General features: G+C 37.6%; 1 protein-coding gene and 2 long non-coding RNA genes across 5 annotated transcripts; 2 read left to right on the top strand and 1 right to left on the bottom strand.

Moving 5' to 3' along the window:
- Nucleotides 1-626: 626 nt before the first annotated feature.
- LOC129746230 (SPRY domain-containing SOCS box protein 3) lies at nucleotides 627-27,787 on the top strand. 3 transcript variants are annotated; one of them, XM_055739791.1, is made up of 4 exons: nucleotides 627-757; nucleotides 814-1,012; nucleotides 24,299-24,659; nucleotides 26,999-27,787. In XM_055739791.1, exons 2-4 carry the CDS (start codon nucleotides 963-965, stop codon nucleotides 27,749-27,751), a joined length of 1,164 nt encoding a protein of 387 aa, XP_055595766.1. In that variant the 5' UTR covers nucleotides 627-757; nucleotides 814-962; the 3' UTR covers nucleotides 27,752-27,787. The 3 variants fall into 3 exon arrangements, with proteins under 3 accessions (XP_055595766.1, XP_055595767.1, XP_055595768.1); XM_055739792.1 differs by lacking the exon at nucleotides 627-757 and having other exon boundaries at nucleotides 796-1,012; XM_055739793.1 differs by lacking the exons at nucleotides 627-757; nucleotides 814-1,012 and adding an exon at nucleotides 23,798-24,027.
- Nucleotides 7,079-7,924, bottom strand: LOC129746232 (uncharacterized). Its single transcript, XR_008737273.1, has 3 exons — nucleotides 7,745-7,924; nucleotides 7,415-7,681; nucleotides 7,079-7,357 (listed from the first exon to the last, which is right to left on the bottom strand). It is a non-coding gene; the product is annotated as an uncharacterized LOC129746232 (long non-coding RNA).
- Nucleotides 24,670-26,563, top strand: LOC129746231 (uncharacterized). The gene is made up of 2 exons (XR_008737272.1): nucleotides 24,670-26,200; nucleotides 26,268-26,563. It is a non-coding gene; the product is annotated as an uncharacterized LOC129746231 (long non-coding RNA).
- Nucleotides 27,788-27,803: the final 16 nt, after the last annotated feature.

Here is a 27,803-nt window from a genome sequence, read left to right on the forward strand (position 1 = left end):
GATGATCTGAAAATAAAGAGAGCCTTCAGATATATTTAAAAAAAAAAAGAATTCCATTTGAATCCAAATTTTGTGCATCCAGCGTATAATTTCTGTTTCTTAAACCAAAATTTGAGACGGAATGGCCACTCGTGCTTGGAAGGTTGTAAATGCAGTATTTATTCTTTTCTTTTTCTGGAGTTTTCATCCTATACGGATGATTCATCCCTTATAAAGACAACTTTCAAGTGTTTTTTTATCATAATTTTATAAGGACAAAATTGCACATGTTTTTCGTTCTCAAGCATTGAGTACTATACTGAATGTATTCAAATGAAGGTACATTGAAAATGTGTTTGTGAAACAGCGTTGCCGAGTGTGAACCCTAATCATTATCAGTTGTGTGCATATTTTATTGTTAAATGTTTTTAATTTACTTTTCCCTCTTCGTCGCATACAAAACAATTTAGGGTAACTGTCCCACATTCCAACTGATTCCATTCATCTCACCCTTGAGACACGAATAAAAACCGTTGAACTCTATCTAATCTACGAACTACTATCCTTATCCTTCTCGCGGGAAATATTTCAATAACAACTACCCTATTCGACCGGTCTCAGCATCGAAGTAAAGATCTTCCCGGCTCATAAAGTCCAGTGAATTGTGAATTACTGAAGGCAGCAGCGACTTGCTAGCCAGTTCGTTAAATAATATCAGCTGCTCAGTGCATGGATAGAGGCCATCTATTAATAGCCCCTGCAGGAAATCAGAGAAATTGTAACGCAATGTAAAGTATCATTTTTGTTTCAAGTTCATTTGATTATTAATCGCAGGTGCGGTCGGTTCGTTTGACGTTCGGAATCATTCCGGAGTAAATCTCCAGCGAGACATCGGGTGTAGTGCATTGTGAATAACCTTGGGACACCAGCAAGGACTTCATAAAAGGCACTGTAACTAGGTGCAGTTTTAATTGAAGATAGTAATGGAACAAGCTCCGCAGGACGTGTCTTCTAGACCGTCCCATGCTTGTAGGTGAGTATTGGCGAGAGTTTTGTTTGGTCTGTAATTGTTTTCATTTAAAATTAGTCAGGGGTTAACTAAATCGCTAACTTGGTCAAAGCCAGCGATCGCAATATTCTAACTGATTGCCTTTTTTTATCTTAAAGCGTTTATCGCTAATTACTAGCTTAAAGATCTATTATATTGTTCTGAATAATTTTATGTTGAAAGCTACACCTATATTTTACACAAACTGAAAACAAAAGAAAATTCTTTTATATCTACTATTAAACATAGCCAGTATAGCATATGAAAATTAGCGATATTAACCCCCCAAAGCTGTTCGGGTCAATATGACCCGAAGCGCTCATTTCAAACATCTTTACATCACTCCAATATACTGAAGAACTGTAAATTTTAACAGACCAAGTATGTTCTATGAAAATGATGATCAAATTAACGACAAAAAACTAAAATTATTGTTTTGAAAATCGGTTCAATGGAAAATGAAATACAGATATGCAAAGTCAAAACTGAAAGTCGTTTTTTTAAAGTAAGATTTTTTTCTACCGGAAGATCTTAGATAGCGGTCAAAACTTTCATTGGACCCCAACATATCTATACATTGTCGGATAGATGGATTCTTGTAGATTTCAAACATCAATGAAACACTTAAATACATTAAAGCTGTCAAAAGTTATGAGTATTTTAAAAATAAAATTGATTTTTCGGACTTTTTACTTTTTGAACCAGTTTATGATAATCTGGAAAAACATATCGACTTTGTTTTTAAATGTTGAGTAATTAGAATAAATTACCTACGCAATGAATATAATATCATCAAAATCGGTTAATATTTATAGTCAGGAGAACGAAATCAAACCACAACTCAAATTTCCTCGAAAGCGAACGACTTTGGAAGGTTAAAAGAATTTGTTATCATATTTTTTTGTATTATGTTTTTCGATTTTCTCAATTCACAGAAGAAAAATATTATTATTATTATTATTATTATTCTTTATTGTCCAGTAGCGTAAGGTTTCCCTTTTTAAAATTACTACATCCGATTTATTGTGCGTTTTAAAACTATTATCGATTAAAAAAAGCTAAACAGCCCCTCTTGAAAGCTACTTCTGTTGGCGCCCTTTGTATCCCCGTTGGTAACAAGTTCCAATTGACCACTCCTCTAACAAATAGTGATCCTGCGTAGTTAGCCGTATTATGTGATGGTATAATCAGTTGGGAAAGTCTTCTGCTTTGTGACATCCGAAGTTTCTGGTAGAGCGTTTCCGGTGTTTTCCTGGCAATTAATCTCCAAATGAAGACACAGGTTCGATAGGCGTAAAAGTTGTGAAGCGGGCATCCAATTAGGTTCTTTTGCAGATGAGTGACGTGATCATACCTGGTGAGACTGTAAACATAGCGAACACAGGAGTTTAGTGCGACACGTAGCTTGTTATATGCTGGAGCATTAATGTTGCCGCAGAAGATGTCTCCAAAAATGAAATGTGGAAAAATGAGACTTTTGAACAGCATCAACTTAGTTTCGGTTGAAGCTGAGAGCGTTTTTTGGTTGAGAGTCCTTAATGCAGCATAAATTTTTCCACATTGTTGGGTGACCATATCGCTCCAGTCGAGGTTTCGTTGGAAAATTGTACCAAGATTAAGCGCCTTATCTTTGAATTCCAATCCGATTCCGTCCATTATCACATTTTCCACAGATCCAACATCACTCTGGTTTCTGGTTAACAACAGCACGTTACTTATGCTGTGGTTAACATTCAGTAAATTGGATGAAGCCCACATAGAGACACGGGTTAGATCGTCATTCATCATTCGTATGAGCTCATTGGCCGAGAAGTTGTGCCTCGCTAAGTATAATTGTACATCATCTGCGAATATTTGAATTGAACAATATTTTAAGACCTCGGGAAGGTCGTTGATGTAGCAGGAAAACAGCAAAGGTCCAAGCACGGATCCCTGGGGCACGCCTGAAGCGACAGATGCACTATTTGAGCGACGATTTTCGCAAAAAACTATTTGCTCACGTCCACGAAGGTACGATGATAACAGTTGAACAGCGTTTGCGGAAAACTTGAATTTCATTGACAATTTTTGACAAAGCTTTGAATGACTTATCGTATCAAATGCCTTAGAAAAATCTAGCAATAGTAAAACTGCGATACCTTTACTGTCCAGCACTGCACCAACATCATCACTCACTCGAAGGGTTGCAGTTTTCACACTTTGCCCTGGCCTAAATCCAGCTTGAAACTCGGATAGTAGATTATTGTCGTTGATAAAAGTACGTATTTGGTTCTCGAGAAGCTTTTCAAATGCTTTTGATAGTGAGCATAGGATGCTTATTGGACGGAGATTGCTCAGAGCATCTAGATGTGGCTTTTTCTTTAGTGGAAGAATTTTTGAAGTCTTCCAACCTTTGGGAAATTGACTTGTTGTGATGATTCTGTTGAAAAGATGAGTGACAGGATCTTGTATCAACGGCATTAAGATTTTTATAAATTTCACATGGATATTGTCAAGTCCTACAGCGTTCGATTTGATGTTCCAAATCGCATTGACGACTTCCCAATTAAACACAGGATGAAAAGAAAAACTGTTTCTTGTTTCAGGAAGTACCAGGTTAGCGGGCTCCTCGCACGGGACAGTATGATTGCTCAGGAACATTTGGTTGATTTCATCAGGATCATAAGGACAAGGCTTAGGTGAAGAATCTTTACCAACACCTAGACTGCGAACTCGTTTCCAGAGATGTGTTGAGGAATAACATCCACGGAGATGGCGTGAAACGAATTCGTTTTTCGCCTTAACAATGAGCGAGGTTGCTCGATTCCTAAGTCTTTTGAACTGTTGCCTTTTTTCGGGTTTTGCTATTAGGGGAGCATTTACCCAATCCTTATAGGCAATGTTTCGTTCGTAGATTGCTAAACGCACGGCAGGCGTAAACAAAGGGTTATCATTCTTTCGAGTTCGGCACAAACGTATTGGAATATGTAGTTCGTGCAATCTTCTAACATGATCAACAATAAAGTCTAACATATTATCGGTGTTCTCCATACTATAAAAGGCTGTCCACGGAATTAATGATGAAGCATACTGTAGCGCAGGGGCATCGAAATTGACATAGTCTCTGTAGGTGCTCGGCGGTTTTTCAGTTATATTCACTTGGAAGTTTAGGCTAGCATATATTAAATCATGGTACGACATCAGTGCCGGAAAACTGACTTGACCAAAACGAATCACGTTTTGTACATTGTTTGAGATTAAAAGGTCAATTTGGCTGCATCCATTATCATTGAAATGTGTGCCCAAATCGCCTAGAGTATGTAACGAAAAAGTTCGTAATACGGACTCAAAACTGCTTCGCTTTGAACTAGGTTGCAGTAAATTAATGTTGAAATCGCCTATCATACAGATATGTTCATACTGAGATCCGAAAAAGCTTAGCTTCTCTTGAAGAAAATCACTGCAGTTATTACCAGGAGGATTATAGACAACGATAAGGAGGATTTTAGCATCAAATGTGGTAACCTCTAACCCGAGGCATTCAGTGAGATCTGTGTGATTCGTAGTTATTTTTGAACTAAATACAGTGGAGCAACGCACAAAGTCTCTGTAGTATACTATAATTCCTCCGCCTCGCTTATAAGCACGATCGTTTCGTAGCGAAGAATAGCCTGGTATAGAAATGTTTTGATCAGAGGTGTCAGCAGTTAACCACGTTTCAGTAAAGCAGGCGATTCCAATTTTTCGGTTTTGAACAGCAAGTTTTAGTTCATCGAATTTGGACATATTCCTGGCACACAAACTCTGCACGTTACCATGACAAATGTTTAGTTTTCCATCCAGAAGGGCAGCATTCATGACGGCTCCTGGGATGTTAGAGGAATGATTTGCTGGCGAGGTCATAATTGGAGAGAAGTAGATTCAAAAGGGCTGGTCTATAGGAACACTGGTCGACAAGTATCGAAAATTATCTTCTAACAAACAAGTTTAAATTGTTCGCACATAAAAATTAAAAGCTTATAATCACAATTTCAAAAACCAAATTATACAAACTTAAAAAAGCGTGGGGTTTACTCCTGGTTCAGTTGGTCCAAGGAACGAACAGCAATCGGGGCTCCCTCGGGTGTTCTCTTGATGTACACGACGCCCATTCGGGTGTAGACGGAACTCAGCTTATTCGCCTTCTTCAATCTAACAGCAGCATTTTTTATCTTCCGGGCAGCAACGGTGAGATTTTCGTTGACGTAGATTCTTCGATCAGTGGTGAACCCAAGTTGGAGAAGGTTGAGATTGAGTTTGCTTAAGTATGCAGAATAAAACTCATCTCTCATGTTTCGCAACGAAAATTGAACGGTAATTAAACTATCGGAACCATCTGATCGCTTACCGGTAGTCATTCGTCGTATGTGCACGGGCGCAATATTCGTGCCCAGTCCCAGTTGGGTGCAGATGTTTGCGAAGTAGTTGTATAGGTTTTCATCTTCCAGATAAGGGATACCGGCGAGAATTAGGTCGTTGCGGTTTTCAATTGTGTTGACCGTATCCGATATTTGATCGACTTGCACCTGCAGGTTGCTGATAGAAGCGTCCGTGCTGCTAAATTTGGTTGAGCATTCTGATTTTAGCGATGTTATTTCTTCAGAAACGGCATCGAGCTTCCCCTGAAGTTCATCCTTCACAGCGTCAATCTTGTTGTTGATTTCTGTCCGAAACTGGTTAATTATAGATTTGGTTTCGGAGAACTGGCCCAGCAGCATCTGCACAGCGGATTCGAGTGACATTTGATCTTCCTCAGTGCATCGACGCTTAGTCTTGTTCGCTGACATGATTCTGAACAAGAGCAATAACAATGCGATATCAACGAAGGTTATGGCTGCTGCTTCGCGACTTGATGATCCTCAATTTTTGTCGGATATTTCACGTAAGTAGGCGCTTCAGAACCGTAAAACGATAGTTTACCGGGAATGTTTCAGTACTTCGGATAACGCAGATAAAAGTCTTAGTTTTTAAAAGCTCAGAATTACATCACTTTTTTAGTTTGTTTCGGAGACTGATTAGAAACAACACATACCGGCGGCCAGTGTTGCGAAACCATATGAGTGGCATAATATGCATTCCAGTTTGATTATGAAAACCGTGAAAGCACCAATGGCCGCACACTTTTAACTTAAATCATTATTTTCTCCGAAATACAACAACGAAAATGTCTACGTTTCGCATTTTCTGATACCTACGCTAAGTATCTTTTACATGTCATACTAGAAATAAATTTATTCTGCTTTTTGAGGTCAGGAAAAAATAAAAACAAATATTGTTTTTGAAGGATGTCATTTTGTCTGTTGTCCTTAGCAAGTGAGCTACGCGGGTCTGTTTTTACAATTCAGTTTTTTGTGTTGAATTAGAGCACCTTGGCAATTTTTTTCGAACGTTAGTAATTTGTGGTTGTATAATGAATCAATTGTGAAAAAAGTGACAGTTTGAAGGTTCTGTTGCGGAAACAATGACGGCCATTGGTACACTTCACGCTAGAAATTATTAAACCATTTACGATTCAAAAATAACCATTTTTGACCTTTTCCCGGGAAATGCCATTTTATGAGTTCTCCATGAGAACTCATAAAATGACTTTTCGGGGAGAAGTTCGAATATGGTTATTTTTCAACCGAATGAAATTTCTTCGGAGAAGTTGAAAAATGGTTATTTTTCAACCTCAGCGCTATGTGGAATTAAAGCGTCATATAGGGTTATTTTTTCTTGTGTTTAATGTTTGGGATTTTCAAATGAAAAGAAAAGAGATTTTAGAAGTATTGAAGAAATTGCTTCTTATTTTAATTAAATTAAATTTTTGGAGGTTGGGCTGATGGGGAAATTGCACATAGTTTGGTGATTTTAATCTGTGATTTTCGTGATTTTCCTTTAAAGCTGCCGCCACACCTACAGGAAAATTTTAAGTTTCGCGTTTATGGTTTTCGACAATTTTTTCGGGAACATCTTTAATCCGATCTGACTGCAGCTTCTTTTACCATCTGAGACTGTCCAGTTGACTTGGCCTGAACCATTTCTTAGCTATGCTAGCACCGTGTTTAGCTCAAATGCTGGCTTTTCTGCCTCCTCACCGGTTCCCACTAACAGCATACTCGATGAAAACTAGCCCCTCACAGCTTTCCGGATCTGTCCGAGGCAGATTTTCGACTGCTTTGATCAGCAAAAACTCACCATAAAAATCAGGCACTTTTGTTCCCAACCCGGAACGCGTCAGAAGAAACAGCCGCGATACTATGAACCATTTGTCTTGAATATTATCGCCTATGTGCGAGATTCCGATGAAATGTGAAGGCAAGTTTGAATGTGCTAAAAGTGAATTGAAGATTTTAAATTACAACTCAAAATTTAAATTTATTTACCAACCTTTTCCCAAACCGGATTTTCTACTCGACCGTGTTTGGGTGTAGCTTCTTCATCCGGGTCTTCTCCGCCATCATTCGGGTTTTCATTATGTACGAATGAAAAGATGCCACATCCGGATGAATATTCTCGATACTCTTTAGCCGGAACCACAACCGGGAGCGTCATTCTAGGCTTCTTCATTACAATATTGAAGTGACTTCGACGATGAACCGGCAGATCTTTTCCCGTATTTATCGCGAACTGGAAGCGGAGCTCTCACTTGGCGCACTGAAATTAATTATATTTTTGTTAGTCATCACGTTTAAAATAAATTAAGGATTTTTTCATTACCTTTTAGAAACTCCTTCATGCTTATTCGATTTTCAAAGACAGATATACTCGAAAACATATATTAATTTAAAAAAAAATTAATTAATTAAAGAACGCGTTCGGCTGCACCAGCAAATACTTTCAAAATGGCGATTAAACATCAAGTTTTTCAACCATTTTCTGGTTATCACTCGAGAACTACTAATATGGTTGAATTTGAAACTAGAAAAATTATTGAAAAATAACCATATTGGCAGTTTTCAAACGAAGGCTTAAAAATGGTTATTTTTGAAGCGTAAATGGTTAAATGGAAATGAGCGTGTTGATTTTTGAATGTTTCTATCGTCGCGCACGGAAAGTCTTCTAGTATTTATCAGCAGTTAAACGTAGAGAAGTTATTCGGAAGTTCACAAAGGTTGCATAAGATTCACAGGCAAGCTTTCCAATCTATGTTTTCCATCATATATCCGGCTGAAAAACACAATCTTTAGAAACAATATCAGAAGAAACGATAATATATGAAACAAAATATATGAAAGAAAACTGCAACACTTTATTAGTAAATTAAACGTTTTGAAGGTGTTAAGTTTTGTATTAAGGTACGAATCATAGTAATCCTAGAGAATTCATTCTATGATGGCAACATAGTTCATTTACCATTCCTGTATGTTTATTCGGTCTCATGTTTCACTTCTTGTACAACCAGTGACCAGAGTGGACGGTTTCAGTGTTAACATAAAGAGTGGTCCTTCGAACCGGATACGATTTATCGGTAAATTTTAAATTTTTGATTTTTCCTTCCAATAGCTTTTAGGTCGATAATGGAAATTGAACTGGATATTGATATTGGGTCAATGGTGCTGTTAACTTTGATATTGGGTCAAAGTATAAAAAACCGCAAAGAACTCGACATTGGGTCGGTTCAAGTTGAAAATTCTTATTTTGGAAGCGAACAAACATTGGCATTGGGCTGATCAAGATGGTAGACTTCGATATTGGATCGAAGTTTGAATAATAGGAACTATTCGATATTGGGTCGAATAAACTTTGATATTGGGTCAAAGTTTTGAAATACTAAAACTTATTCGACATTGGGTCGAAAACTTTGATATTGGGTCAAAGTTCTGAATGCGATAAAGAAACATTTTGATATTGGGTCGAAATGTAAAACGAACTTATTCGACATTGGGTCAAAAAATTTGATATTGGGTCGATATTTTCAAACATATACATTTTCCCGAACGCCGATTTGTGATCGGCTTTGCTTGAACGAAATGATTTGGGCTGTTCGAACATGCTTTCCAAAATGGTGATGATGTTTGTTTTTGATTCAAACTGGAATAAATTTTCATTGTTTTCCTGGCTTGTAGAATTTCCGTCACCTAAAACCCAACAATCTACAGTGATGGATGACCATTCGGTAGGTCAAATTTTTACTATGTTGAATATTTAATATCAAGCTTACCCACACAGGTATTCGAAATCGAGCCACAAGCTGTTCTAAGAAGTGATTTCGAATTACAATATTTCGTTGGCGGTGGAAGTTTGCAGATAGTTTAATGACCGGTCTCCTTTTAGAAACGTAATTCAGAAGTGTTGTCCTAACATCGAGCCACAGCGTGCTCCTGGATTTGCTAATCAGTGATCCCTTAACCAGCTGGCAGACGCAAAAATTTCATTTTCGACTGGAGTAATGATGAAATCATAGACCAATTCCTATGTCGAAATAGTTGGCGGCGTAGTCGTGCTTGAAAATAATGCAACCATCATGCTAGAGCGAGATGTAAGAAAAGACGCACAATGGAATTCATTCAAAATGAATTTTTTCTCGAAAACGTTAATAAATAAATCAAAGCAAGCTTTTTCCTCGCCTAGCAACCGCCTAGCGACAGACATGCACAAACCGTTGGATAGTTTGAAAAGGTGGCTGTGTAGGAAAACGCATATGAAATCATGGTGTGTCGAAATACAACTGTAGTTTTTTCTGTACGACAGGGATATTTCTTTAGGTATGAAAATCAAGTTGGATTTGAAAGCCCGCGGTAAAGAAAGATAATTCTAGCGTAACATTTAAAAAGGGCGAAACTAGAAGTTAGCTCGAAACGAGAAAAACGCGTTTGAAAATTCGGAACACCTTTTCAAATCCTATTTATAAAATCGACCACTTTTTGTTCAACAAAATCAGAAAATGTGCATTATATTCACTTATTGTTCGATGGTTATCAAGAACTTTAACTTTTTTCGCGTAATTTCAGAGATTTTCGAGTTTCGCCCTATTATTGTTTTCGATTTCAGTTACGCCTGCAAGTTTCGCCCAATTGATCGGCCGTTTTTGTTTTGGTTTTGAAGTTACGCCCATTCATCATACACGCAAAAACTAATTAGGCCGTTTTGTCACACACGGTCAATTCAGTTACGCCTTTTGGTTCTACACGAATAGAAAAATTCACTACATTTTGAATAGGCGTAACTTCACGTTCCAACGAAAATGCATCAACAGGAAGTTTCGCCCAATTGAATTGTATCAATTTTTTGAAAGTTTTAAGTAATTTAAAGATGAAACCGCGTTTGATAGGTAAAGTGCAACCGCGTGCATCCGGAATGACCGTTAACTCGATTTGTTTACATTTGGCAGTTTCGCCCTTTTGCAATATTACGCTAGAATTTTCATGTTTTGGGGCCATATCGTTTCTAGAAGAAACATGTTGTTTAGTCAATCAACATGATCCATTGGGTCAGCTCTTTTCATCACTACCTACTTGGTGCTCCCCGCCTCAGGTGGCAAATATATTTACCCGACATTAAAATATCATCTTCATAAAAAAAAACTCAACGGACTAGAATGATAGGGGAGAAAGCTTCTCCAATGTTGAGTAATCACTGCATGAAACACAAAAAGTGGTTCAATAGAGTTGCAAAAAAACCGATGAGGTTTGCAATGTTCAAAATGTCGTCTTTTTTCCAGCATCGCCATTGAAATTATTATTCGAGGAAATTAGTCAAGTTCCTCCATATAATGTCAAAGAACGTTGAATGAAGAAGCAAATTTTTACCATAAGTTGTCAATGATTCTGTCTTCGAATCACGTATTTCAACAAGATATTTTTGTGATGAGCTTTATTGACATTTATAATTGCTGCCACGGCCGTCGAAACTTGGAACTTCAATAGCATTACTTTCCAAGGGAAGAATGCAGTTTCCAGCGTGTTATCCTGAAACTAATGTAGGTAATCAATGAATTGCGATTTTTCTCGAAAGAACACAAAATTAGCTATATTTCACAACATCTCTAGGATATGTGACTAGGCCTAACAAACCAAAACCTTGGGCATTGAAGTCAGAATGATCTGGTAAATTATTTTAGTGGCCTCGAAGCGTTCTTAGCATCTTATGTTTGTTTGTTTCGATTATAGTCGCTTTACCATCTTTTTGGTATTCGCGACTTTATATCAACGTTGCAGTTGGCGGACAGTTTTGGAAAAATTGATTCGGTATAACTGTGTTCGATGTTTACTCTTGGATCGAACTCACGGTAATGGGCGGACCATTAAGGATGAACGAAAAGACAATTTCTCTTGTGAAGGACAGGAAATTTATTTCATTTTTACCATCATTACAGTTTTAACCGCGAAAAAATGTATCCTTTTTGTGAGGAACTTTACACATTTGCAACAGTCAGCAAATTACATAATAATAAATAGTACATGGACTTCAAGTTAAGGTGATTAATATTGTCGAGATTCATCAAACCCCAATAAGATCCTCTGACCATAGTGAAAACTTAAAAGGTTTGTTGGTTTATTTGTCTGAGATTTTTACACTCTTGTGTTTTTCATCCATGATCAATCAAGAAGGATATATTGTTGTTGTGTTGTAAGAAAAACAACTTCCAGTGTAAGTAAACTTGAGAAATAAATATGTATTGTCTACGAGTAGTTTGGAAAATTACCGATCTAAGAGACATGAACCGTCTTAGCCGATTTAGGATCTAAAGAAAGAAATTCTATTTGTGGTCAAAGATGGAATTTTTATTAATATTTGGTGCAGTTTATTTTAAATTTCAGATTTGCGGCGTGTAAGAATTAAAACCAAACTATTGAAACATTGTGAATATTATAGTGAACGTTAGCACAACAATCAAATTTTTTTGAACGAGGAGTTTTATTGCCTATATTAAATTTCTCCTCAATCACCGAGGAAGAACATCTACTTAGGTAGGAGGACAAGTTCAATAGCGAATGTTTCATTTGATCAGTAACCTCTGTTAACCTTATCTGAGGACACATTTCTCATTCACAGAAATTCGCAACAACCACATAATTAATATTCATGTAAATTTGCAAACTTTTCTACACATGATATTATGAATTACAGAAGCCTGCAGAAGAATAAAAATGATACTTAAGCTGCTTCTCCAATATTCAAAATTTAAAAACATGATAGATATTATGAGTCTTGGAGTTTATGTATAGAATGTGGAACTACATAAATTGGTGTTTGTAAACTTGACATTTTCAACACAATTGATGCTCAAAGATTGTGAACGAACCACCTCGAATTGTGAAAAGCCGGACGACTTTCGCTATCTCAGTTAGATATATTAAGAACTGTGATGCAGCTTTCAACTTCACGCGTTATAAAACGAAAGATGTGTAAATAGAATAAAAAATTGAAAGAAGCATTACCGTTGAAGTAGGTAATACATTAAAAGTGATTCCAATAAGATTATATTCGCACAAGAGTGGAATATCAGATCCAATAGGCGCTGAATCTTTAGTTAAAATTTGAATATATATCCACTGCAGTGAAGGCAGTTAACGTCATCAACAAGTTGAAAGACGCTTATATTCTATTCTTCATCACAAACATCAGATATAGCAGATTTACGCGACTTCATACAATTGTTTCTTGGTCTTCGAATCGAAGAAAACGAGATAGAAATCTTTTTTGTCTTAAACATCTATTCGGGCGGGGGAGTATGTTAAGTTTTGTATTAAGGTACGAATCATAGTAATCCTAGAGAATTCATTCTATGATGGCAACATAGTTCATTTACCATTCCTGTATGTTTATTCGGTCTCATGTTTCACTTCTTGTACAACCAGTGACCAGAGTGGACGGTTTCAGTGTTAACAGAAGGTGTTTTTTCTATAAGTAATATAGGTAATTTTCATACAAAATTGTATTTTTAATTATTCAAATCTCTACTAGTTCCACTGATTTCCCCGCTAATTTCAAATGAGATGGTTCCGCTTATCATCAAAAATAATCATTAAAAGGGGTGTTGCGAAAATTTGCACTTTTCGATGGAGGAACCGTCCAAAATTGCGAATAAAATACACTAAATGCTTTCTATAGAGTTTCAGCAACTTTTAAACCCATCATGATGTATGAGACAATTGTAGATCGTGACTTGTTACAACTTTGTTTCAAAGACAGCGAACCTTTTCATCCAATCTATAACGTGTCAGGTTCAAAAATCTGTTTTTTCATGAGATTTTTCTTGCTTTGACTGTAACTCCTGAGGGTGATGTGATAGGACTTTGACGTATTCAACAAAATTATGTATTTTGATTAGGTAAACAACTTTGTCAAAGACATCAAAGCCCTAATTTAAAAAAAAAAAAAGAGTTGCTGAGATTGCTCCATGTAAAACTGAACAATGTTGCTGAAGACATCAAATGTCTATCTCTTCGTCCTTGGACGCTATTAATTTCGTACAGCTAGATTGATGTTCTGCACCACTGTGCGGTGTGGTTAGCATTTTCTAAGAATTACGCTATCGATTTAAGAATTTGCGTGCGATTTTTAACGATTGGAGAGTGATAAGAAGAACTCTCTGGGTAAGAGAAAACTGCGTGTTGAATTTGGAGAGAGAGGGCGATCTTTTCCAGTGTTAACAAAGGAGAGCTACTTTTGTTGAAACATTTTTTTTATCGAAACCCATCAGCTGATATTTTGAATCGTACTTCAGGCTTAAAATTTCGTTTCTATAGGTGCATTTACAGTTCTTTCGAACGTGAAAATGAAAAAACTTATATTCTTCAAAAACTCGACTATGCTGCATTTCATGGCTGCGAAACTAGGTGGAATAGATGCGGAATGGTTGAACGATTATTTTTGAACTGATTTCCTTGTTCAAAGCCCTTTAATCTTAATTTTATTTCTATTCCCCCGATTTTCACTGCGGAAATTTTTTTTCCGCGTTCACTGACATTCCGCTCGAAGTGTAAACGCACTGAGCGAACGTGAAAACGGGAAACGAACAAGAGTGGTGAATATAAATTCCGCGTTCATTTTCACGTCCGAATGGCAATGTGCATTCTGAAAAAAATTTTCACCGATGACGGAAAAAGTTTTGCTTCATAAAAAATTAGTTTTTTTTTAATTTGTAAGCACATTTGAAGGCAATTAAAGGCTTAAAATACTACGAGTTTGAAATGAAACGCATACGATGTTTTTTTTTTACTTTAAAACCCGCTTGGGCATCATTTAATTGCACCTGTTGGAAGAGTTTCTCGACGAATAAATGTACCTGTTGGAAGAGCTTCTCAACGAATAAATGTAAATGAAGATCATCGAAGGGTCAGATTCCATTGAAATAAAAAAAAATAAATTCCGCTTTGTTCAAATGTGTGTTTCAGAAAAGGTATGGAAATAATTATGAAAATTTATGAAGTCATTCAAAAATAATGTGTTTTTAGGAGAACTGAAAAGCAGAAAAATTAACAAACAAAAGAGTACTGATGCATTTTAATTAAATAAAAACCTTTTCAATTGCTTCACTAATTAAAAGTAATTTTGAAATTTTTGTTTGTCAATTTTTAATCAAGAACAAAAAATGGCTATCTTGTAGAAGTTATATTCATAACGTCCTTTCAATAAGTTTTTCAAAAGAAACGAATCGCTAAAGCTCGTTACTCCTTGATCGATAAATACTTTTTAGGAGTACTTTAAATTCATAAAATTTAATTTAAATTCATTGTATTCAAAGATAAGAACTTTGGGATTATTTGATTAAATCAATCGTTTTCAAAGCTGAATATGTTTTGAAGAAGAACAATATGTTTTTTTGAGAAATTTGAATTTAAATTTGAGCATTGGTTCGACAAGTATCGATCAAAACATTGGTTGAATGATCTGTCATTTTCCGATCGAAACCAATTTCTACCCGCAGTTGAACAAACCTCTTACTAATTTTGAAGATTTGACCGATTTGACATTTCACTGCGGAATATTTTTTCACTGTGGTGAGTTCACGTTCACGTTCGAGTTCGAGTTCACAAGAACTGTAAACCGGGCTTATGGTATAAAAATGAAACAATAAACATGTCAATTTTTGTTGGGTTTTGCAAATAAGGTGAATAAATCCGGGTAGAACCCGGGTTATTTTTTCAAGGAAATTCGCGCAACCGGACCAGACCGGGCCATTTGGAAATTTAGTATTAAATATTTGGACAATAATCTGGCAAGCTTAGACTAGATGCTCAACAGTAGGGACTGTTTGAAACTAAATCGGTAATAGATTGAGTCTAAATTTCTCGGTTCAACGAGAAAAAGGATCGAAAATTATCCTATCTAATTGATATTTTCATGCTAATGAATCGAACCAAAAAAATCGATAATCTGAGTTGAGAAGATCGATCTTCCAAAGGTCGACCAATACTCCTAGATCAGATGGAAATCAAGCAATTTATTCGAACGTTTCTCCTTAATTCAGAGGACATTATTGACCTGAATCCTGTTTCTTATAACCTGAATCTAATAACTGAATTCCAATGTGTTCTAATCCACAGATAATCCTCTATATCATAGGTGACCAATATTTTCAACATGCGGGCCACATTTTAGGAATGAGATCTGCTGGCGGGCCAAAAAAACAAATTATTCTGCAATATTCAAAGAATAAAAAATCAAATTTTGGTAAATGCTATAAAAACACATTTGCCTAGGTCAAATCGAGTATTGATTCATTCTAAAAATGCATTTTGGTAACATGCATATTTTTTTAAATTTTGCTCCATTTTAAAAATATTTGTAGGATACGCAACACGAAATGAATAATCTCTCCCAAATTATGTATGTAGGTCAAAGTTTTCAAGGGATTTAAAACTTCCTCGATTTTTTCTTCCTAGAAACCACGTCATTACAATGGACAATTCAATTTCAGGGTATCTAAATATAAAAAAATGTGCGCCCAATTTCAAAAGTTTTTAAGTTTACCATTCTCCATAGAAAAAAATTAATAGTTAGGTATTTAAAAAAAACCGTGAAAAAATAGTTATTGAAAAAAGTAACTTTCACAAGCTTTTGACATTAAAAAAAAAATTTCAACGAACTTCAACTCAATCCAACTCTATTCAAATTTTCCAGTTTAAAGAAAAAAATCGCAAAAAAAAGTTATTCTTCTGAAAAATGTATCAGTACCAAACCAGTACTAGTTTAATTGAACTACCAAACTGTAAATTCTGTTTAGTTTTTCATTATTGATGTACATCAATACAGAGCACGTTTCTAATAAGATAATATTTATACCCTGTTCTGTTAACGCTTGTCAAAAAAAAAATAACAAATGTGTGATATACATTATGCATATTTGAGTGTTTGCCTCTAAGCGTTGGCATCCATTGTTTAGTTAACCTTGCTGAAGGTAAGTCGTGTACGGCCATGGCTACACGTTGAGTGATTCTGTGTTAATACCTAAATTGCACATTGACGACCGTGACAGGTTTTATTATTCGTTGAAAAGGAACCTTATCCTAGCCGGAATCACTCAACGTGCAGAAATAAAAGAGTAAATAAAAGAGTGAAAAAGTGAGACAAACGTAAATTAAACGTGGAGCACTGCCGCTCTAAATTTTTCATTTTCACTTTCGTGTAATGGCCGGTGTGTAATTGCAGTTGTGAGTTTAAGTGCAAAAAAATTAATTAGAAGAAGCAAGAAAGATGCGTTTAGCTCGGGACGAGCACCGAAGAAAAAAGCTCGGGACGAGCCGTTGAAAAAAGCTTGGGAAGGGCACTAGTTTAAATTCTTATTGGAATTATTGACAGCTCGGGACGAGCGCTTTGAAAAAAGCTCGGGACGAGCACGTTGAGAAAAAGCTCGGGACGAGCACGTTGAGAAAAAGCTCGGGACGAGCACAAAAAGAATTTTAGAATGCTCGGGACGAGCACTGAAGGAATTTTAAAAAGCTTGGGACGAGCACCAGTAGTGGAATGGTTAAAAACTCGGGACGAGCATGAAAAGTGTTGATTGGTTCGGGACGAACATCAGCAGGATGTTTGGTTTGAATGAAAAAAAACTCGGGGCAAGCATTGAAGGTGTTTATGAGGGTTGAACAAGCACTTGTGGCTTAATTAGTGAGGCAAATTACCGGGCTCCGGATGAACACAAAAGAAATTTTAGAAAGCTCAGCAGGAACAAGCAGGAAAAGTGTTAATGGCTCAGGATTAGCTTTAGTGGTATTCGGTTGGTATGGAAAAGCTCGGGACGAGCATAAAAAGTATCTTTTTTTTTTTAGCTCAGTACGAGCATCAGTTGATGGTGATGATAACAATAATTGAAAGGAACTATAACGGTTCGCAATGAGCATAAGAAGTGTTAATTCGCTCTGGACTAAATGCTCATTAGAATGACTGGAAGCTGTTTGAGAAAGATTTATTTTTGTTTTAGTTGACTCGTGAACTTAAAAAGAAGCTATTTGAAAATTCGCAAAATTGCATCTTGAGTTTTTCTTTGTTTTTCAGGAGTATTCTCATTCTGCGAATTTCAAAATGTCAACCGCCGGTAAATATGTCCGTGCTCCTGCTTACGAAATCGAGGATGAAAGTGTAAATGACACTTTCAGTCCAGGGAAGTATGTCCGCTTACACCAAAGTAACGCGGGATGCAGTGGCGTGGATGCCCAGGTAAATGACGATTATGCCGATTACTTTAGAACCGTTGATCCGGACCAAGAAGCACGTGAACTTCGACAAAAGGTGCTGGAACTGGAGCAAACTATTGCTGAGTTGTCTGGGGCCAAGACTCGCGGTGTTGATCACGATCGTAATCCAGCGTCGATGTCAGATCAATATATTAGCAATCCCATAGTACCTTTCCTAGCACCAACAACAACCGCTACTGCTCTGCCTTGCGATGCCAGTGCATCGAGCATTAGGTGGGATAACATGAAATCGTTTCCGAGCGGGGTCCCTGCTAACAAGATGTGGGAAACTTGGACCAAATATTTTGAAAACTTCGAAATCGCAGCGTCATTATCAAATGCTCATGATCCGGTAAAAAGAACGCAACTTCTCTATTTATCTATTGGGGACGAACTGCAGGGTATCGTCCGTGCGGCAAAATTGCGACCCGCTTCTAACGAGCCCGATTGTTATGCGATTTTCGTTAGGAATATTGAAGATTATTTGAAAGCGCTAACTGACACGTCGGCCGAACACGATATGTTCTCTTCGATGCATCAGGAAAAAGGTGAATCGGCAGTCAGTTTCCATTCCAGGTATATTTTGATAGTTTCCTAAAATTATATTAAAACAAATTTATATTAATATTACGCTCTATTTAGGCTTATGGAAAAAGTTTGGCTTTGCGGGTACAGTCCGACTGACCAAGATAGATTTTGTTCGGACGCAACTCCTTAAAGGGTTAAGAAATCGGGAACTAGCCAAAGCAGCAAGGACTTATGGGCATGACACGAATTTCATAGTACAGTCAGCAGCGCGGGACGAAGCTTTCCTTCCCGAGCCTTCATTTGCTGACGACTCAACGTCTATTATGGCTGTAGCTCGCAGGTTTTCTCGTGATACCGGTGTAAAGCGTAAATATAATAGCTCGTACGAGCGAAACGATGGATTTAGACCAAAGGCCACGTATGGCGGAAAGCCTATGCTGCAACGATTTGAAAGATGTTCCAGGTGTAATCGAGAAGCTCAAGTTGACAAACGCTGCCCAGCTTTGGACAAGCCGTGCCGTTCTTGTGGACGCCTCGGACATTTTGCGGCAACATGTCGTAGGAAGCGAATCCATGTTGTTGAGGAAAGCCGTTTCAAATCCGAGTCTTTTCAACCAGGACCTTCTAATTCTGCAACTCATGTTGAGAATCCTAAAACACAGGTAAACACAAATTAGAATGTTATTTTAAATACAGTTTTGCAAGTTCAATAAACAACTTACCACAAAGTTATTCATCGTTTTCTTGTTCATTCATTTTGTTTGAAAATATATTTTTCATATTCTAGCAAATCAATGCACTTTCGCTTGGAGATGTGACAATTGATTGTGCTATTGGCTCATCAAGTCCAATAAAATTCCTCATTGACTCAGGAGCGGATACAAACGTGATAGGTGGGGAAGATTGGCAGAAACTTGAAGAGCAATTTCGAGCTGGGACAGCAACACTTCATCCTATCGCAGTACCGGCAAACAAAAACTTGCGTGGCTATGCTTCCAGTAAACCTATGTCGGTGGCTTACGCTTTCAGAGCTATGGTTCAAGTTATTGGATTAGAAAAACCTGTTATCGCTGCAGACTTCCTGGTGGTAAGACAGGGACGATGTTCGTTGCTTGGTAGGAGTACTGCCAGTGACATGAAACTGTTGAAGGTTGGGGCCGAAATCTATAACTGTGAAAAGGTAGAGAAAACCGATCTGTTCCCTAGGATGCCAGGAGTAAAAGTGAAATTTTGCGTTGACAAGTCAATTGCTCCAGAGAAGAACGCCTACTATAATGTGCCGGCCGCATATCGCGAGGCAGCAAAAATGCGACTGAAAGACATGGAAATGAAGGGAATTATTGAGAAAGTTGTTACCGCACCTGATTGGATCAGTGGGATGTCCGCTGTTCCCAAGGGAAAGGACGATTTTCGTCTAGTCGTCAATATGCGCGCACCAAATAGAGCAATTAAGCGCCAATATTATCGGTTGCCTTTGCTTGAAGAAATGAAAGTGAAGCTGCATGGGGCTAAATATTTCTCGAAACTAGACTTGTCCAATGCTTATTATCATCTGGAATCAGGCTTCTTCGATTCTCTTGATTTTTGCTCACTTTTTCTCATCTGCTTGTTAAACGCCTAAGAGAAACATGCTTTCTCACATTGAAACTGATCAAGCAGTCCACGTTTTGTTGCAGAGCATTTCAAAAACGCAGTCACCCAATTTCATTCTCGAAGGGAGAAATGTTCATCAGCTTCTCAGTTACTGGCTGAGAAATCAAGGACCGAACAGAGATGGACGCTTCGGTTGTGGTTTATTTCAGCACTTGCTGGGGCCAATGTTCCATAATTTCATATAGAAAGAGGTCGGTTCAATCCCACATTAAAGCTGTCCACGTGATTTGGTGAAACGATCAAATTTCATATGCGATTTGCATTTCTTTTTCTCTAAGGAGCGATGAGAATAGTAAAACTATGCCCTTGCCTTCACTGAGCAATTCATTTCACTGATCACACGTAGCGCTGATGAGGTGTTTTCAGAGTCACAAACCAACAGTGCTCTGACAGTAGAAGAGTGATCATTCGTTAGAGAAAAAATTTCTCTTGGCTCTCTCAGCAGCAGATGATGAAATGCTCATTTAAAATCTCCTCACAAATATTAGGAGCGAAAAAGTTCACCGTCTCCTTTTGGGCAAGATGAGCAAAATTAAGCCTGTCTGGAATTGAGCAGTGAATCACGTGATCTGACGACTTTCCTTGCAGAAGATGGTATGTACCGATTCACACGGCTCATGTTCGGGGTAAACTGTGCTCCCGAAATTTTTCAACGAGAAATGTCACGAGTGTTGGAAGAAGTGAAAAACAAAATTGTCTACATTGATGACATTCTTCTGTTCGCTAGTACTCTGGAGGATCTGCGGAAAACTGTGGCACATGTTTTGAGGATTTTAAAGGCAAACAATCTAACCCTCAATACTGCTAAATGCGAGTTTGATCAAACGCGCATTAAATTCTTAGGCCATTTGTTAGATGAGTCGGGATTTAACATAGATGATTCAAAAATCAAAGATATAAGAAAATTTCGCCATCCAAACTCAACATCTGAGCTAAGAAGTTTTTTAGGACTAGCCTCGTTTGTAAGCCCCTATTTAAAAAATTTTGCCGAAATTTCTTCTCCGTTGTGGGCTACAGTTTCTTCAAAATCCTGGAACTGGGGACAAGAGCAAGAAAAGGCTTTTGAATTGATTAAAGATCGTATCATCCGTTGCACAGTTTCTCTTGGATACTTTTCGGAAAAGGACAAAACAGTCTTGTATACAGATGCCTCTCCCAATGCTCTTGGTGCGGTGTTGGTACAAGAAGACAGTGTTCGAAATCCTCGAATAATAAGTTTTGCATCGAAGGCGCTAACGACAACTGAGAAAAAGTATGCACAAAACCAACGTGAAGCGTTGGCCGCTGTATGGGCGGTCGAACATTTCGCTTACTTTTTACTTGGTAGGCATTTTGTTCTGCGCACTGATGCAAAGGGCATCACATTCATACTCAACCGGTCTAGAGAAACGGCAAAACGGGCTTTAACAAGAGCTGATGGCTGGGCATTGAGGTTGAGCCCTTATAGCTATGAAGTCGAGTTTATACGTGGTTGCGAGAATATTGCGGATCCTTCTTCTCGTCTCTATGAAGGTAATGACGAGGCATTTAACGAGGACACTAGCCCGTGGGAAATTGCACACCTGGAAGCTAATGCTTTGCAGTTTTTGACTGAGGACGAGATTAGGGAACACACGGCTAGCGACAATACCCTCCAACGTGTACTAGATGCCTTGGAGTCAGGAGATTGGGCAAAAGATTTAAGGAAATTCAAAGCTGTTTCAAGTGACTTGTTTTCGAAGGAAGGTATGCTTCGTTTTTTATTTATTTATTTTTTCTATATAGACACTATTATTTCTTTTGTGCCATTCGTGTCTGTAGGTATCCTTGTGAAAAATGGATGTGTTGTCGTTCCTGAAGACTTGAGAGAGAAAACCTTAGCCATAGCTCATAGTGGGCATCCATTAACGGCCAAATTAAAAAGTATTTTACGCAAGTGTGTTTGGTGGCCTGGAATATCTTCAGATGCTGAACGGTATGTAGAAACTTGCATTCATTGCGCAGCGACTGGAAAACCTGAAAGACATACTCCCATGCTTCGAACATTTGCCCCAAAAGCTGTTTGGGAAATAATAGCCATGGATTATAACGGGCCTTATTTGAAATTTGGAGGAATATACATCTTGGTCATTATTGACTTGAGATCTCGTTATGCTATAGCTCGGCCAGTGAAGTCCACTGCATTTGAATTCACTAGGAAGATTTTGGATGACGTGTTCGAAAAGGAAGGTTTTCCGAGTTCCATCAAAACCGATAACGGTCCTCCGTTTAACGGTGAACAGTATGCACAATATTGTACTGATCGTGGAATTAAAACTATTTTCTCGACACCATTCTTCCCTCAGCAAAATGGATTGGTGGAGAGCTTTATGAAAGTTGTAAACAAGGCAATGTCTATAGCTGTTTCAAGTGGAAACCACTTCAGTGAGGAACTCCAAAATGCTGTTCAATCATATAACGCCGGGGCTCATTCGGTAATAAAGGTTCCCCCAGAAGAAGTAATGATGGGTCGAAAAATTAAACGAGGTTTACCGTTGCTTGAACGTGGAAAATCTGATTACAATGATGATCTGTTAAACCAGAAGGATCGTGAAATAAAATTAAAAAGCAAAGCTTGCGAGGACGTTCGGCGTGGAGCAAAGACGAGTTCAGTGAAATCAGGCGATACCGTTATCATTGAGCGTCAGACGAAAATGAAAGGTGATTCTAGATTCCATGTGAAACGCTTCACGGTTATCAAAGAGGAGAATGGTAGTTTGCTCCTCGCTGATGATGAAGGTCGAACGGTGAAACGGCATGTGTCTCAGACGAAAAAAGTCCACCCTTGGAGGGAAAACATCTCGAACAAGCAAGTTGTAGCTGAGAATTCCAAGCGCCCACAACGGTCAAATAAAACCCCGGCATATCTTTCTGACTATGTTCATTTTACGGAGAACGAGTTTTTGTAAATATAAATCATTCATGCTATCAGTTCTTCAATCAAAAGTTGTTTTTTTTTGTTTCATTTTCCTGGGAGAAGGGGGAAGATGTGTGATATACATTATGCATATTTGAGTGTTTGCCTCTAAGCGTTGGCATCCATTGTTTAGTTAACCTTGCTGAAGGTAAGTCGTGTACGGCCATGGCTACACGTTGAGTGATTCTGTGTTAATACCTAAATTGCACAACAAATACAACCACCGATATTTTACATAATTTACAAAAGTTATTAAATTTTGATGGATGATCGAAGTTTTTGAAAAAGAATTGAAATCACGAATGGTTGAAGTTGAAGTAATAGTATGATTTTAATTATAATGTTGATATAATTAGGTGAATTTTTTTAAGATTTTGAACGATTTGGATACGATCTGACTACCTTTCTGATGCTATCCAAATTCGTCAATACCAAAAATAGAGTCCGCTTGAAAGCTCTTCACACTAATGATTTGAAGTCACCCAAACCAAACCGAAGAACATTGAAACACGTGAGATGAAATTTACAGATAATGTGTGAATTGACGTTTAATTATGATAATTTAAAAATTGTAATAGTAATTGTTTCTTTATTCAGTGGCGTAAATTAATGTGAGACCTTCAAAGCCAAAGAGTTCTCCATGTTTCAAACTATATTTTGTGATTTTTTCAGATGTTTGAAATTATATTCACATATTTTTACGTTCGAAATAAAATTTCAAATGTTTTTATATGCAAAATGGCTAAACAAAGCAATTTAAAAGCGTGTTTTCTTGAAAATACTTTTTCAAGGCCTCCTACTAAACATCAATGCAAAGAGATTTCTCAGATCTTTGTTTTGAATTCAGTTAATGGAAATTTAGATATATTTATCAAAATGATACATGAAATCCAAGACAAACCTCCAATTCATAGAGCATGGTATTTCCAAAAAGAGCTTCGCGGGCCACAAAAAGTTAGTCAAGGCCACATGTGGCCCGCGGGCCTTGATTTGGTCACATGCTCTATATGCCCACCCTATTTACTTAAACTACTTTTCCATTTGGGCAATTTCTTACTGGGAATTGGAACCCAAAAAAAACATTCAAAACAGAGAGAAACCTGCGGGCATGCGAGTCGCTCTCTCAGTTTTTTTTCTTTTTGCATGGAGCGTGTGAAAGGCGTGAAAGTCTTGTTTTGCTGTAAAACGATCAACGTAGAAAAAAATATATTTTTTTTTATTCATCATATATTAACTTAAAATTGACTAAAAATGCATTTCCGGTAAGTTTTTAAATAATTAGAAGCATGTAGCTTCAACGTAGTGCTCAGTTCACTTCTATAGCCATAATATTTGCCTAAATAATTTGAGATAAAACGCTTAACTGGTCAGGTACAAAGTTTAGTTTTTATTTGATCTACCTACCTAGTTACATAGTTACTAATATGATCAATACGATGGAAATTGTATACTTACTCTTTTCAAACATTTATTTAGTAAGCACCTACATCGCAAGATTTTCGCATTATTAAAAAAACAATTTCCATGTTCCAGAACAACTTCCCGCAATCACCAGATGGATGCTCTAGTTGCGTCTCTATCATCTTCAGGGGCCTCAGAGAACCGCTCAGCTCCGTTCTGCAACTGTGAATATCCGGCTATCACGCGATCACGTCAAAAGGGTCGCAGGGTGGAGCGGTGCAAATGCGGCGAGGATACATCTTCGAGACTAGATTGGGTCTGGGATGATGAAACGAGCTACAGCGATTCGAAAATACTCAACGGCACCGAGATCGTTTTTCATCCTGTCTATAGTCAGGGTACGGCTGTGATAAGAGCCAATCAGCCGCTGCAGCCTGGTCGGCATCATTACTGGGAGATCAAGATTTTGAGCACACTAGCAGGAACAGATATAGTAAGTATAAATCTTCTATTTGCAGATAGTTTAATTCCAAAATTTAAGGTAGTCAAAAGGACAGTATTCTTTGAATTATGTATGCAAAATAGAATTAAGAGAAACCTAACATCACCGACTCATATTTATTTAAAAACTGTCAATCTCAATTGGAGCGTGCTATATTCATTTGAGTTTTATAATATCTTAATCAATATTCATGGCTTAATCATTCACATACTATCGGTCTTAATTTCTCTGCCAAAGTATTTCTCAATAACAAATAATATAAGTTTCATTTTACATTTTTTGCTTATCAAAGAAGAATCGATTTTTAATATCTATGATTTAATAACATACATGATCCCTCAATCGAGTGTGCACATATTTTCCGGCACCGAGCCGCAGCCTTGATCGCGTTGCGAAAAGAATGTTCCTGGCGGGCACTCTCTGGTGACCATCATACCCATCATACACTGGTAATGTAGCCTGCAGCTGTATGGGAACTCGGACAGCGGAGGCCGAAGAAGAATTCCTTCGGGCATGTTAATGCAGACATTTAATGCTTCCGAAGGATCGCACGTGGCAACGCATTGTTGAGCCCGTTGACTGAAGAACAACCCTTGGGGACAGATCCATTCATGTTCTTGTTCATGATGGCAGGCGATAAATTCGTTGCAGATAGTTGGAAGTGGGAAACGGATCATTAAACCCCCAGGAATACCATCACAGAAGAATGCTTCGGCGCTTTGCGATGCTAGCAGCAGTGATGCAAACGTTACAAGAAATGCTGTAGATAAAAATATTTAAAATGATTTGCAGGATGATACCAAGTGATATTTTGCCAAACCTTTCCTCATGTCGATAACACAAGTTTGAATATTCAACTGAAAGCAAAAGTGTTTTAAAGGCGTAAACAATCTTAACATTTTTATCTTTTTTGTGAATAAAATACTTTCATTATCTGGTGCTTACGTTTGGCATTCAAATTAAAATGATAAAACTTTCTAGGACGTTCTGGGTATCTGCTGATAACACTAACCTTATAAATTTGTCCAGTTATTTGATCGTCATACCTATACTGCCCATCACAAACCTATGCAGTTTACCTATGAAACAAAAACAATTTATCGGAAATCGTTGATCCCTCACGCGCGAGCCTGATAAATTTTATCGAAATACGCCTAATTATAAGCTTAGTTTCGACATTTTTGTTATTATCTTACTAGTCTTTTTATCGTAAGGACAGCACAAGCATCATTCCAAAGGGTGATTCCGACAGATCAGGAAGTCAAATACGTTTAGTGAAATGTTTTCATCGATCGTTAAAATTATTAGCTTTCTTGTTTTAATACTTTTCCTGTCAGTTGAGATAACATGGGCTAGTAATATGTGCGACGGTCTTCCCGGAGGGACTTTGGTAAAATGGCATGAGAGTGCGGTCTGTGATCGGTTTTATGCCTGTCAACACGGCGTGGACCATGAGTGGTTCTGTCCACCGGGTCAATCCTTTAGTCAACGGAATCAGCAATGTGTGGATCAATGCAATGTATTAGATCAGAGTAAGATACCGCAAAACGTTACTTTTTTCAATTGCATCAAACAATTTCATTATTGAATGCTTTTCAGATCAATGGTGTGCTGGATTGCCTAACGGATTTTTCATACGAGTTCCCCCGAATGAGCCAGCAAATTGCAACATGTACTACACGTGTTGGAACAATGTGATGCATGCTCAAACGTGTCCCGGTGGACTGTTTTTCTCGCAACTGCACCAGATGTGTGGCAACAGCATAGAGCACTGCTAAAGCTAAAAGATATCTGTTGCTTTAAATGAAATTGAGTGAAGCATATTATGCTATGAATAACAAAATAAATAAATAAAATTATTTGTTTTCTGAGAAAATTAAACTTAAAGATTAAAATCGTTTTACAGATTTTAGACCTAGAGCTTTTGGTCAGATGTTGGAAATTCCGTTTCCGTTATGTGGATTCAGTCCATGTACCATTCTGTTGTCACGAATAAGTCGTTCCGAAGATGTTCGTTTCGTTTAGCATTAAGCAGTTAGCTTATGTCCGAATTGACCTTTTCTTTACAGTTTGTATGACATTGTCCCTGCACATTTTGAAAGGCGAGTTCAAAATTTACATATTCGTGTTTGTCTGTACCGTTCATATAACTCGTTTGATTCATAGACGACTCGTATGGACACCTTTTTTTATGAAACGCTATCACCCTCATTTATAGAATTCGGTAGTGAAAAAAACCCACAAATTTTATCCATATTTAGAACAACACATTTTAATCAGGCCAGTCATTTATTTTCTAAATACCATTACATTGATTTTTTTTTTTTCAGATGCTCGGAATCGGTACCGACAGAATGAGTCTCCAAGCCCATCGGTTCAAGTTCGCTAGCGTACTAGGTTTGGATGACCAATCCTGGGGTTATTCGTACCGGGGACTCATCCAGCACAACAATCAACTTAAGTACTATGGAAAAAAGTACAGCCAGGGCAGGATAATTGGCGTGTACGTTGATTTGTTCCAGGGAACTTTGGAGTTTTACTTAAATAGACGATCGCTAGGCCGAGCTTACGTCAACATTCCACGAGATGACAACGTCCTCATTTATCCGATGGTTTGCTCTACATCGGCCAAATCATCTCTCAAACTTATTAACGCTGCTTCTTTCAACGACAGTCTTGTGTTCAGATGTATGAAAATAGTATCTAGGTATCCAAAACTAGTGGAACAGGTCGAAAAAGTTCCCGGGCTGCGTCGACTATCAAGTGACCTGTGGTTCTTGCAATTCAAAGACTCGAAAAAGACTGATGAATTCCAGCGTAACAATCTGCTGCTGGAAGATGAGGCTCTTCTGTGCGGACTCAAGAAAAAGAAATTGGAAAAAATAGTTTCTCAGGCAGAGGCTCACTGTTCAACGAATGATCAAAGTGCGAACATCACCGAAGATCAAATTTATGAAAATATGTTTCCTGTACAGAAGTCTTGCAAACATCCTAGCGATGATAGTAGTTGTAGTAGTAGTAATTTTAGCGAAGATGAAGAACTTCATTCTATGATTTCGAGAGAATTTTTCTGTAATCATTGATTACAGATACACTTAATAAAGCAAAACACCACTTTATGTTTTTATTTCTTTC

The sequence above is a fragment of the Uranotaenia lowii genome, chromosome 2 (assembly GCF_029784155.1).
Source record: "Uranotaenia lowii strain MFRU-FL chromosome 2, ASM2978415v1, whole genome shotgun sequence".
NCBI lineage: Eukaryota > Metazoa > Arthropoda > Insecta > Diptera > Culicidae > Uranotaenia > Uranotaenia lowii.